This window comes from Brachyistius frenatus, unplaced genomic scaffold, assembly GCF_029030835.1.
Source record: "Brachyistius frenatus isolate BFR_SWC_R1_liver_20210118 unplaced genomic scaffold, ASM2903083v1 Contig_10, whole genome shotgun sequence".
In the NCBI taxonomy this organism is placed as follows: domain Eukaryota; kingdom Metazoa; phylum Chordata; class Actinopteri; family Embiotocidae; genus Brachyistius; species Brachyistius frenatus.
The window spans coordinates 2,585,025-2,597,216 of NW_027210609.1; the positions used below are offsets into that span (position 1 = coordinate 2,585,025).

Consider the following 12,192-nt stretch of genomic DNA (forward strand, 5'->3'; position numbering starts at 1 on the left):
TTTTTGTTTTTTTGTCAAAGTGTCACTTGACCGGACTCTGACCTGTCTACTGTGGGGATGCAGTTCCTGAATGACACTGTGTGGTGGTGGCTGGATATGAAGGTGAAAAGACTTCATTACCATTCAGTTTGAATGTTTGCAACCCGTCATTTGCATTCATGGTTATTTCAAGAAGAACAAAAGTGACTTTTCATTTTCTGCTGTTCAAAAATTGTCCCGAAGATTAACGCTCTTATTGAACCGTATGCTCTACTGTTGGCGCCACTTGCAAAGATCCACCATCTCTACCTTTTTGAACCAAGTGATTCTTCATAAATAGTTAAATAAATAAAAAATGTACCAAGACGACTAAAAATTCAAGCCCAACATTTCCGACGTGACACAAAAAAAAACAAATGACTGACTGTGTAGCGGGATTCATCATCAAAACCAAACTCAACCAAACGTGTGAACAGATACTAGACAGTGCCACTTTGCAAAGATCAAAGCAGTTTAACTCCTGTGTGCAGCTTTTCTACCTGTTTTTAAAGCAGCGCAAACCAAAAGATACGAAACACCACTGCACATTTTTCAGAAAGTCGACATCATTTTTTGTTCAAGAACCGATTTCAAAGCAGTAAAACGTCCGCGTAGTTTAATTCTACTACTTTGACTGTGTGGCATCAGCTTGATTTTAGCTGCCTTTGATCTGTCATAACTCAATGCAGTGAATTAAGACAGCAGGCACACTTTGCTAATTTACAGACCTATACACACAAAAACCACACACACACACACACACACACACACACACACACACACACACACACATACATTCCCCTGCTCTCTCTCACATGCATAATGTCCTGCCCACGCAGAATTTCTTGTGCTGAGTTTTTAAAAAAAAATGATGCCCTTGAGAGTTTTGCTGTCACAAACAAAATGAAGCAATAATTCCTGATTGTTTATAGAGTCGAGTCCCAGCAGACTGGAGCTCTGGTATCTGAAAATGTTCATCATCAAAGCGATTGTGTATCTTTACACGGCTCTCCTACACTGTCATGACACTAATTATTATAAAAGGGGAGAAGAAAAAAAACGTGAATGTTTTCAGGCCTGCGAGGGCGGCAGGCTGTTCAGTATCAATGTGGTGTGTGGTGATAAAAAAAAAAAAACCTTTAAATTAACGTAACAATGTTTCAGCCAAATGGTTTGATTTGTCTCTCCATCCTCAAATATTACTGGATGATATCACAACTAAAGCTCTCTTGTGTGGCTCCAGCAGGTTGGGATGAGCACCAAGACAAACATGGTTTGGCTAGTGTAGGCTTGCTTTGGTGGGTTTGCCGCCCACATCCTTGTCCCTATGAGCACTGTGATAGAGACGTTCCCACAGATCTCTGCTGACTGGTCGTCCGATGGACCAAGAACCAAAAGTGGGTTTCCTCTGTCGTCACTATGCACAATGTGTACAAAGAGTCTGTATGTTTCACATCATCTGTGATGGCAGACTTTGTTGGAGAAATATATCTTTTTTTTTTTTTTTTAAAGGGGGGCGGGAAGGAGTGTGTGGGGGGGGGGGTGATTTAACAATTTTATTAAGGTCAGTTGGAAATCATTTGTGATGAAAGTGAAGCCTTTGACTTTGTTAACGTTTTTTTTTTTTAGTTCACACTTACTGTTTGCCTCTTAAGACGAGAGAAGAAAGTCCTGCTTCCCATGTAAATGGTGTGGTTTATGCTGAAGCCATAACAGCGTCACGCGTGGAAAGTGTTAACGGTGTGACAAACAAACTGACATTAAAGGGAGAATATGAATGAGGAGAAGGATAAGAAAAACATGAGACAGAAGGAAGATGACCAAAAAAAATGCATGACGAGAAAAAAAAAACGTGAGTAAACTATTGATCGGATATGAATGATGTGTGTTTTTGTATGTCTGGGTGCGTTGACGTCTGCTGCATTAAGGATTTTAATAAGCGTAAAGATTTGAGAATGGCAGTGGGCAAAGTGAGAGCTGAGCTGCGATAACAAGAACAACAATTTTTACGGCCGTCACTACCTTGCTACCATCGCCTCAAGATAATGATATTCTGTGATCAGTGATGGGTTTTGCCTTAGATATTTAAGTTTTTTTTTTTTTAGGAGTGTAACAAATATATCTTTTCTGCAATGCTTTACCAATAAACACATTTTTGAATAGAAAAACAACATACTGCACACTGTATTTCCATGTGTATATAGCGCCATCTGCTGGCTTAGTAGAGGTAGTTTAAACTATCCATCCTTCATAAAGGAGCAGAAGACTTGAAGTATGATTATTGGACACGAAACAAATCATCAGTCTCTTCCTGACTCTTTCATGACACGTTCAGATGTATAAAACACCAGAATAACAACTTGAGGATCAATGATCTAGACCTCCCCTCTAATCATAATCTTGGTTTAGCACCAGCCACAGATAATTAAATTAGTCTTTTATTGGGACTTTGCATACCTTTTTATTTTCTTCTGTAACAGTTTTTTTTTTTTGTTGGTCTCACTAAAATTTGTAAAATCAATAGCAGCTACATACAGTCATTCGCTCATAAAATGGAAGGGGTCTTCCTGGTATTTACTCCTGTAGTTTGAGTTATATGCAAAAATGAATAACGATAATAATAAAAAAGAACGTCTGAACAGAAGCAGCAGAGGCCAATATACACCAGCTTTTAAGGTCATACATAAAGCTACAAAGTTCTTGTATGTTGTATTTCCCATGACTAGTCTCAATAGCTGCTTTTCATTAGACCCCACCTTTTCCAGGGACGTGTTATGCCCCTCGGGTGTTCTTCCAGAGCCATAGAGGACATTAAGCAGCTGCTTTCACAGGCGGAGTAAAATGCTCCTCACAATGACTGTAAAACTGGAATCTTCAAAGAAAATGTCTCTCAGAGAAAAGACGCAGCCGTCAGCATGAATCTCACCTGTTGAATCAATGGAATGATGGAACCACATCTTTATTAACTTTTATCTGTACAGAAAAAAACAACAAAAAAAACAAACATCATCAGTCACCAGATCATGCAAAGCAGTATTGCGTTACAAATAAAAACACAATACAAACAATATATACTGTACCATAAATATGGAGCCTCAAAAATAAATAAATCAATCGATATATTACAAAAAAAATAAACTCCTGAGATGATACATACATACAAATACAATAGGTCATAATTTACTTGCAACATAGTACTGGAAATGGATAAGCGGACAGGTTGATATGCAGGTCTTACTGTAAGTGTTGAGAGTTTATGCACTTAAATTGCAGCAATTTAACTGAAAATATGAAGGCAGTGGGTTAATTCCAGGTTGCGTTCAATTCGAGTCACTTACACAAATATGATTAATGACGAGCCCCAACACTTTAATATGGGCTGTTAACCAGACACCCGACTGCTGACTGCAGGTAAAGAGCAACCTGGAAAGTCACCACTGACAGGAATCCTAAAGGGAATGTAAGAAGGTATTTAACAGATACACAGATCCTGTATGTATAATAATATTGATATTTATAATAGGGTGACAGCGCTCAACAATCATGTCGAGGTGTTATTGCACTACTGTCTCAATGTCTTTTCATGAGAATAATCAACAAATTACAATACTGTTGATAGATCTACACAGAGGTGAAACAAGAAATCACCAGTCACAGCTACAGACATGAGTTCCTATTTGAAATGCATTCGTTTACCAAGCCCACACTTGCAATCAGTCGTTCCCCTTAGTAGCTTATTCATTTAAATGCTTACCGCTCAAACGTAAATGAATGCATTTCAAATTATAGTTGACCCCAGGTCTGCACAGCTAACGAACGCAGCTGTGCATTGAAAACATGTTCACAATAAGGCTACAACATCTAGAGAGAGAGAGTCAGAGAGAGTGAGAGAGAGTGTGAGAGAGAGGCAACGGAAGGCAAAACTCAACACTGATAGAGCTCCCATCTGCTCCAAAAGTCACACCGAGCCACCTAAAGGAGCCATGCATAACACAGGAACACAGATGAACACATATTTCTTACTCCCTCACACATTAATGAACTTCAAGGCTTGTAGACGTAAAAGGGGCAGCAACGACGATCCCAGGACCAGAGACACAACGGCTGGATTTACACAGGAATTTGTTTTTTCCTTTAATCACTTGCAGACCAAAATGGACTTATTGTGAAAGAAAACCATTAAATGTCAAATATCTTATGATTTAAAATGTGTATAAATCCAGCCACTGACTGAAAGAGTTAAGTTACTGACAAAATTGAAAAGTGCTGCTGGGTTTATTTTTTTATTCAGTTATTGGCTTATATCCCTTTATAGTTATATATCTTTTATATTTATATAGTGTCTATATACTGTATGTACATTCTTTCTCTAGTCTTGAATGTTATACTCTCCATATACTTCAGAATGTGTTCCTTAAGTGTGCTCTGGGAAAAATAAAGATTTGTTTTATTATTCTAATCTATTCTACTATATTATATTCTGTTCTACGTCAATGACGTAACTCCTTCAAGCTAATTGCTCTGGCTCACCTTCATTCATTAAACATCCTACCCAGCAGGCCTCACTGTTACTCACGCAGGGAAGCTGAAAGTGGGGCAGAAGAAGGACTGGGACGGAGGGAATACAGTACAGTTAACACACAAACTTTTAATCTCGGACTGGTTCACATTTAATGTCAATCAAGTCATCGCTGGCCAACGGTAAACACAGGGCCAGAATCATTAAGGGCCCGACTACGGTTCGGTTGTGTCTAGTCAGAGAAAAGGCTGGCAAAGGACTTTCGAAGGTTGCGAATGGTCTCAGCCTTCGCCTCGTCCTGGCCGTCGCCTCCGGAGCTCGAGACCCCGCGGAAGAAAGAGGTGTCGCTGAAGGCGTTGAAGGCATTGGTCAGGGACTGGGACTTACTGGGAAGGTAACGAAGAGGAAAAAGAAAGGGAAGAGAACAAGGCAGCAAGAAGGGGATTTAATTATGGGATAGAAGAGGAATTAAGGAAGGGAAAAAGAGGGGAGTGTGAACATGAATTGAGTTAGTGAGGGGGTATATGAGGAGCAAAGACAGACAGGGAAATTTGTAAGAGGGCCAGAAAGTCGCATACGCAAACTTTTTTTTTTTAGATATGAACATACTTTTAAAAACAAATTTAAGTGTTAGATCATCAAAATATGGAAATAAATTATATTTCTACTGCAGGATAATGATTTTGTACCCCAAATACAGAGAATGGCCCAATAAAGTACATGTCTTTGCATTATCAACACTGTTGATAATTCAGCTCTTACTTCAGCAGAGGATGGGTCTTTTGCCCGGGCTGTTCTTCCTCAGGGGCCTCGGCATCAGTGGGTGCTGCGGCTGCTTCAGCTGGGACAGGCTCAGGGTTTGGGGAAGGAGAGGCTGGCTTGGCCTGAGGCTGAGCCTTTGCTGGAGACTGGAGGTTAGGCGGGGACTGGCTGGCTTTGGCTGGGGACTGAACCTGTGCTGGGGCTGAGGCAGTATCCGCAGCTTGAGCGGGCGCTGAGGCAGCGGGTTGGGGTTTGGGGGAAGCTTTTGGAGGAGGTGGGGTTTGTGGCTTTGGCTGAAGCTGTGGTTTAGAATTCCTGCGCACCGGAGGGATGGGCTTTGCAGGTGGTGTGGGTTTGGGGGGCAGATCTTTTGGTTTTCCGGGGGCTGGGGATGGGGACCCCTGAGGCTGGGGCTTGGGCTGCTCTGTGGTAGGAGCAGCAGCTGGGAAAGATGCTGCAGCTGCTGCTGCTTTGGCTGGGGAAGAACCTGCGGCTGCGGCTGCTGCTTTGGCTGGGGAAGAACCTGCGGCTGCGGCTGCTGCTTTGGCTGGGGAAGAACCTGCGGCTGCAACTGCTGCTTTGGTTGGGGGAGAACCTGAAGCGGCGGCTGCTGCAGCTTTAGCTGGGGATGATGGTGAAGCTTTGGCTGGGACTGAGCTGGAAGCAGAATCTGGAGGTGGCTTTGTGACGGACGGGGCTCTTGTCATCGGGGGGGGAGGCCTTGGCACTGGAGGCTTTGTGACTGAGGCGGCCTTCTGGACTGGGCCTGGTTTCTGAGCTGGTTTCTGAGCTGGACCTGGACTGGGTTTCTGGGCCTGGCTGGGTTTTGGTACCGGTTCAGTTGCTCTCTTGGCGGATTCTGATGATGTGTCCACACTCTGTGATTTCCTTGGTGCACCTAAAAGATTGAGATATAAGATATTTATGTTGAACTATAGTTCCACAGTTCTATAACACACAAATGCAAAAAAGCAAAATGCAAGAAAAGGAAATAAATAAAGCATCATTATTTAAAAATCTAGCACCTGTTGTTTTAGTGCAGTAAGACAACCACCACCAAAGACCAAAGCAGAACATGACACTAATATTGAGCTTAACGCTTAACATGCCCATTCACATAGTGACCTCTAACATTCATAGTGGCCCTGTCCAACTCGTGTCAAAAACAGACAGCCGGCTCAATGTCTGGACTGTAATGACCAGCAGGGGGCGGCAAATCAGCAGTAAAGAGAATGTGTGGTGACTCGCCTAACATGCCAAGTCTTAGTTGCTTTGGTGCACAGTAACTTCAGAGACCATTAGAATTGTGCTGATGAAAACAAGCAGCGAGAGGACAGAAAAGAGCTGGAGATGACAATGAAAGAAAGTATAACAAAAGGAGAGATGATATAACTAAGAAATAATATTTGTATCAAACAAGTGACTCAAACACAGGCAGCAAAGCAACCTTGACAAGCAGCACAAAAGAATCAAATGATCACACATGCTGAGTAAGAAGGGTCTAGACAGGGATGAGTTTCCAGTGGCTGATAAGTCACTTTCCTGGATGCAGGATCAATGTTTGGTATTTAAATTACAGCTTAAAGAATCTTTGAGGGCGGCTCATAAAATGTATATAATTGATCTATTTTAAAAACCCGGTTTTACATGCTTGACCATTACAAAACCTTCATGGAAATTCATCCCAGATGTTCCCACACCGTCACTGCTGTCAGGCAGCTAAATGACCATGAGTCTTACGTTTTATCAGAGATTGTCATAAAGCATCCCAATGGTTGCTTTGGACTCACGACACATAAAAACCAAGAAAATACCATTTGAACAAACATAAGTGACACAATAAGAATTTGCTTGGATACAAACCCCGAATTGTACATTACTGCAGTTTGCTCAGAGATTTACTTATTAGCGTCACAATTATACATTATAATGAGGAAATGTCATGCAAATTAACAAACTGATAAACTCTTTAACCTAACAAAATCTCGTTAATCTAGTAAATCAGATAAATTTTAAATTTAAAGTCTTTTTTATTTTTGTAAAAAAGGTGATGTGTGAAGATCGAACAAGTCATTCAATGGTCTGGATCCAGGCAAATAGGGAACGATCATGCAGAGAAATTAAAAGATGCTTATGTACTTTGAAACTTTTAATTAATCCCAGAACCCAAGAAAATATGTATTTTGTACTGTATAAAGCCACTTTTTCTTGTCTCCAGTTTTACAATACAAAATAATGAAGGTTCATTTATAAGAAAAAACAGCACCAAGCATTATTCACAAAACATTGAGGTCTTGCAAAGGGAGAAGAGAGAAATCAATTTGTTTACTATAACTACCATAGGAAGGTGCAGAACTTAAAGATTATAAAAATGATTCAAACATTAACCACAGAAACCCACATGGCCAGAAATGTAACTAGCTGCACAAGAAGTTATCTTATTTTCCATTTAAAAATGCTTAAAATGCTTAAAATATTCATCTATGTAGAAGTTTATGTCTGCTGCAAAGTGTCAAACTATTATTGTTGAAAGGAAATTATTAAAATAAATTAAGCTTCAATCTAATTTGCACATCCTGGTACTCCAGGCACATGTTAATCTCTAACTAATACCATAACACATAAAAAAGCAGGCATTCCTAACACCTAAAGCACCACAAAGAGTGTACACACCGCCCAATCAATGTAAAATGACAAAACACAATAAACAAACATGCAAACACACACTCACTTACAAACACGAGAACTCCAATGATAATGGCTTTGTTAGTTTAACACATTATACGATGTTTTAGCATTGCTTTTAGTAGGCACATTTAGTTTTAAAACATCAGCCCTGAGCACAAACACCACCATAAACACATTTAACACTGAAGTTACAGCTGCAGTTAAACTCAACACGACGGTTAAGTGCAGTCTACTGTACATTTGTTTGTTAATTTTGGACCCAGACTACTGCAGTGATCATTACTTGTCAACACCACTAAAGCCAACCTTCAAGGAACAGAGATAAATATGCAGACAAAATACAATAGTCACTCTTCAAGGACATTTTGGGAAATGCACTTATTCATTTTCTTGTCTAAAGTTGAATGAGAGGATTAATACCATTCGTATACCTGTATAGTAAACATTAAACTACAGTCATTGGGTCATTAGCGGAGCTTAGAACAAAAACTAGAAACGGGAGGAAACATGTATGACTCTGTCCAAAGACAACAAAATCTACAAAGGCATTTCTCCTTCATTAAACAACCCCAAAAGTGTTCTGTGCAAGCAACCTACTACTTGTCTTAAATTTAAACGAGCTCAAATGGTTGTATAAATAACAACAATCTGGTGTCCCAGATAGTGACGCAGTTCAGATGATGCATATAATGTGTTTCTCCTTTTTAGATGGAGGCAGGTTGGTTGGATGGTTCGATACTACAAGCAAACTTCGAGTTGGCACAGTTTTTTTAAAACCCGTGTTTACCAAACTATTATCTTTCCCTAACCCTGACCAATTTATTTTGTGCCTAAACCTCTGAGCACCTTGTAATCTCACTCATGAATAGGTTCTGTCTTGTTAGTTTGATTTATACAACAAACAAAGGTATGATATTTATCTATGGAGGATATGTGTATTAAAAAAAACTCACAGCAACACCAACAATCTGAGATGCGACTGAGCCCAACCAAATAATAGTACAGCAAATTCATTCAAGTTTTTGTGAGAAGTAGTGAGTTTTAGAGTTATTGGTTGGTGGATATTATTATCTTTGGACAGAGCCAGACTAACTGTTTTCCTGGTTTCTGGATTTTCTGCTAAAATAATCCGCTGCCGGTGGTGGCGACATACATGCTTAAGATATTAGCGATCTGGATCTTCTCATCTAACCCCTGGCCAAAAAGTAAATACATATCACAAAATGTCAATCTATTCCTTTAACTATTTGCCAAATCGCCTGATTATGAATGACTAAGGTTCGTGGTTGTTATGCCCGTTTTGATAACTGGGGATTTGGAATATCTCTGTACATTTCTGCTCACACTGTAAACCACTTTTCAAATGTTTCCAAATTCAATGGACTGAAAATTGACCCATATTAATACCTCAGATTCTTCTTGTTCGCTAAAATCTTACACAGTGAGTGTTTCTTCTGATGGCAGTACTTAGTGGGGGAATGCGCTATATTGATCAACGAGTTGATTCCTCATTTCAGAAAAATCTGTTATGATGGCAGAAAGTAAACTGTCCAGTGATTTGTTCAGACAGGGTTCCCTAGACTTGCTTTGGCCCCACAGTGGCAGCACTATTACAAGGGAGAACAGTGTTCAGACAACCTTGAGGTTGAGGGCGTTGGCCTGAGGTCCTGTTTGGATCTGCCAGTCCTTCCTTAGGGGCAGCACTCTGGTAAACAGTGAGGAAGCAGAAGAAAAGACAAAGAGAGAGGGAGGGGAGACATAAAGGCAAACTTGAGTAAGATTGTTCTTGTGAGGAATCAGTACTGAACTTTGAAGGACTAGAACAACTGTTAATTTATACTGAGAGAGAATTAAAGCAATTGAAGATCACTTGAATATTGTCCATATTTATTTGAGGTGGCCCGTTATAAATTTACAGACTATGTTTGGCAATGCACTACAAAAAAAAACAAAAAACATTTCATTCAGGCTTCACCTGTTGAGGCTGCACCGTAGTTGGCCTCTGGCCTTGAGGGGAGCGAGCAGGTGAGCGGGAAGCACTGGATGACCTGCCAGTCAGTGCTTGGTTCATTTTAGCCAGCACCACCTCTGAAATGAGCTGGCGGTCCTCTGCCTGGTGATCACCAATCAGCTGCATAGATGAACCCACAACCTGCAAAACAGGACACAAGCAATGCATTAGAAAATGTGTTTTTATTATTACCTGAAATGTTGTTTAAGTTATGACTTACAAACAAAAGAATGTTAAACAGCACAGTGGTTAACAAGTAGGTGTGCTGATAGGTGACATTAATTTTGTATTCAAATAGGAGGGTTTTGGTGTATACTGGAAGGTTTCTAATGTTTCGTTGTTAACTTTCACCAAGGTTTTATTTTGATATAAGCCTACAATGCCAGTTGTTTAAACATTTGGTAGTTTATTATTGGGATATTCCATTTTGGTATCAATCTGATGTCAGGACTATGGGGAAGTTGCTTCTGTTATTTTCTTTCATTGCATGATAAGTTCACTGCATGAAAAGATGATAACTGATTAAGAGGAAAGAAGAAATAAAATGGTCAAATAACAGACACAAAATATATTCTCTCAACAATTTTCATTCTTTTTAATAATAATAATAATAAAACACTTTGCCAAGGAGGTGATCTATTTTTTTTAATACTCCTAATTCATTATGTCTCGTTACCCCACTCATCGTCCACATAATTGCATGCTCCTACTAGGCACCCGATCTCCCCAGCTACCAGTCTAAACTGTTCAACCTTGACCTGCAATTCAGCACCATTGGATTTGTTTGCCTGTTTAAACTGCCAGCTCGTGACTAATTGTAAGCTTGCTTATTGACTTTCTAACAGCAAACTGTCTTTAACCATATGTCCAGTGTCAATGTCTACATTTTGGTCCAGTTATTCACTGCCAGCTACCAGAATTTTGATAAAACCTGACCAGGCTTTTTCCACGGATGAGGAGGCTGAGTTGACTTACATCATTAAGTGGCTCCATGCCTACTGCCAAAATGCATCCAGAGAGAATCAGCTCTCTCCAGACCACTTTAGTTTGTGTCCTACAAACCCTGGCATGTTAAATTGCTTCCTGAACTGGTGGAAATGTTGGCCATTCAACATCTTAATCCTGTGGCCAAATTAGTTCATGATCCAGATTACGAGTCTCCTGGTTTATCTCCAGTTTCTAGTTATCACTTCCAAAGCTTCAGTTTTGACTAGCTTACAACTAACATCCTTGTCGTCCAGCCTTCTACCTGCTGCCCAACAACCTTCTGGTTCCGTTCCTTTGCCCCTCTTGGGCAGCTCTCTGCCTGCCCTTCTGAAAGCCACCCAGCCACAGACCTCTTAGCAATTATGTTCCCTGGTGCCTCGATGGAGAGCCACCCCAAGTCCCAACAAGCATCATTTGCAGGCTGGTCATATTTTGGGGTTTGAGTCAACTTACTGATGTGTCTGGGTGCAAACACATTTCTCCTGGGTTCTGGGCCTCATCCTTCAGCACTTTAATATATTGAATGCCCAACTTTGAGACTCCACTGTCAGCCAACCCAGCAGTCTTTAAGTATATAGTCCCTGCTCCGCTATCATAGCTTCTTCTTTGTCTGAGCCTGAACCTTCAGAGTCTGGTCCAGTCTTCCTGTTAGACCCTTTCTGTCCAAACCGGATATTTTCCCAAACTCAAAGTACTTAAACAGCGTCATTGCATGTATATAATCTCCAACTTGGCTTTAAAAACTCAATAATATAAGAATTTAGTCATTTTTCCATATTGAGACATGACCACGAAATGTTTAATTTTTAGGGAAGGTATTATTACAGTAGAGCACATTTGTACATTCATGTATTCACAACCATTGTGGTCATGACTAAAGACTATGAAACATGAAACCAAGATGCAAAATGAATATTGGAAAGACCGGGTTAAAGACTAATACAGAGACAGGAAAGCTTGAAAAGACCAGACACAGAAGTTTGTTGAGAAAGACAGACACATTATCAAAGAAGATATGCATACTTACCCTTGACATATTACCAGATGCTCGCTATCAAACTCATTTTGTGCATTCATGTTAAGTTCAGGCACTTTATTCCCAGCCAGACACTCTAACGCCCCTGCAGTGTGAATTAGGCCAGACACGCTAAATTTAATACTCAAAGTGCTTATTGGTGCCGTTCTGCAACACAACTCCCAATGGTAG

At 40.3% G+C, this 12,192-nt stretch overlaps 1 protein-coding gene across 1 annotated transcript in view; it reads right to left on the reverse strand.

Annotated features, from left to right (window-relative positions):
• Positions 1-2,940: 2,940 nt before the first annotated feature.
• The window catches only part of syn2b (synapsin IIb), a 78,154-nt gene continuing 68,902 nt past the window's right edge, over positions 2,941-12,192 (reverse strand). The window contains exons 10-13 of the mRNA XM_069690878.1: positions 9,963-10,139; positions 9,626-9,692; positions 5,300-6,197; positions 2,941-4,923 (exon numbers count right to left, since the gene is read on the reverse strand). Of these exons, the coding sequence (XP_069546979.1) occupies positions 4,770-4,923; positions 5,300-6,197; positions 9,626-9,692; positions 9,963-10,139 (1,296 nt within the window). The 3' untranslated portion in view covers positions 2,941-4,769. The remainder of the gene's footprint in view (positions 4,924-5,299; positions 6,198-9,625; positions 9,693-9,962; positions 10,140-12,192) is intronic.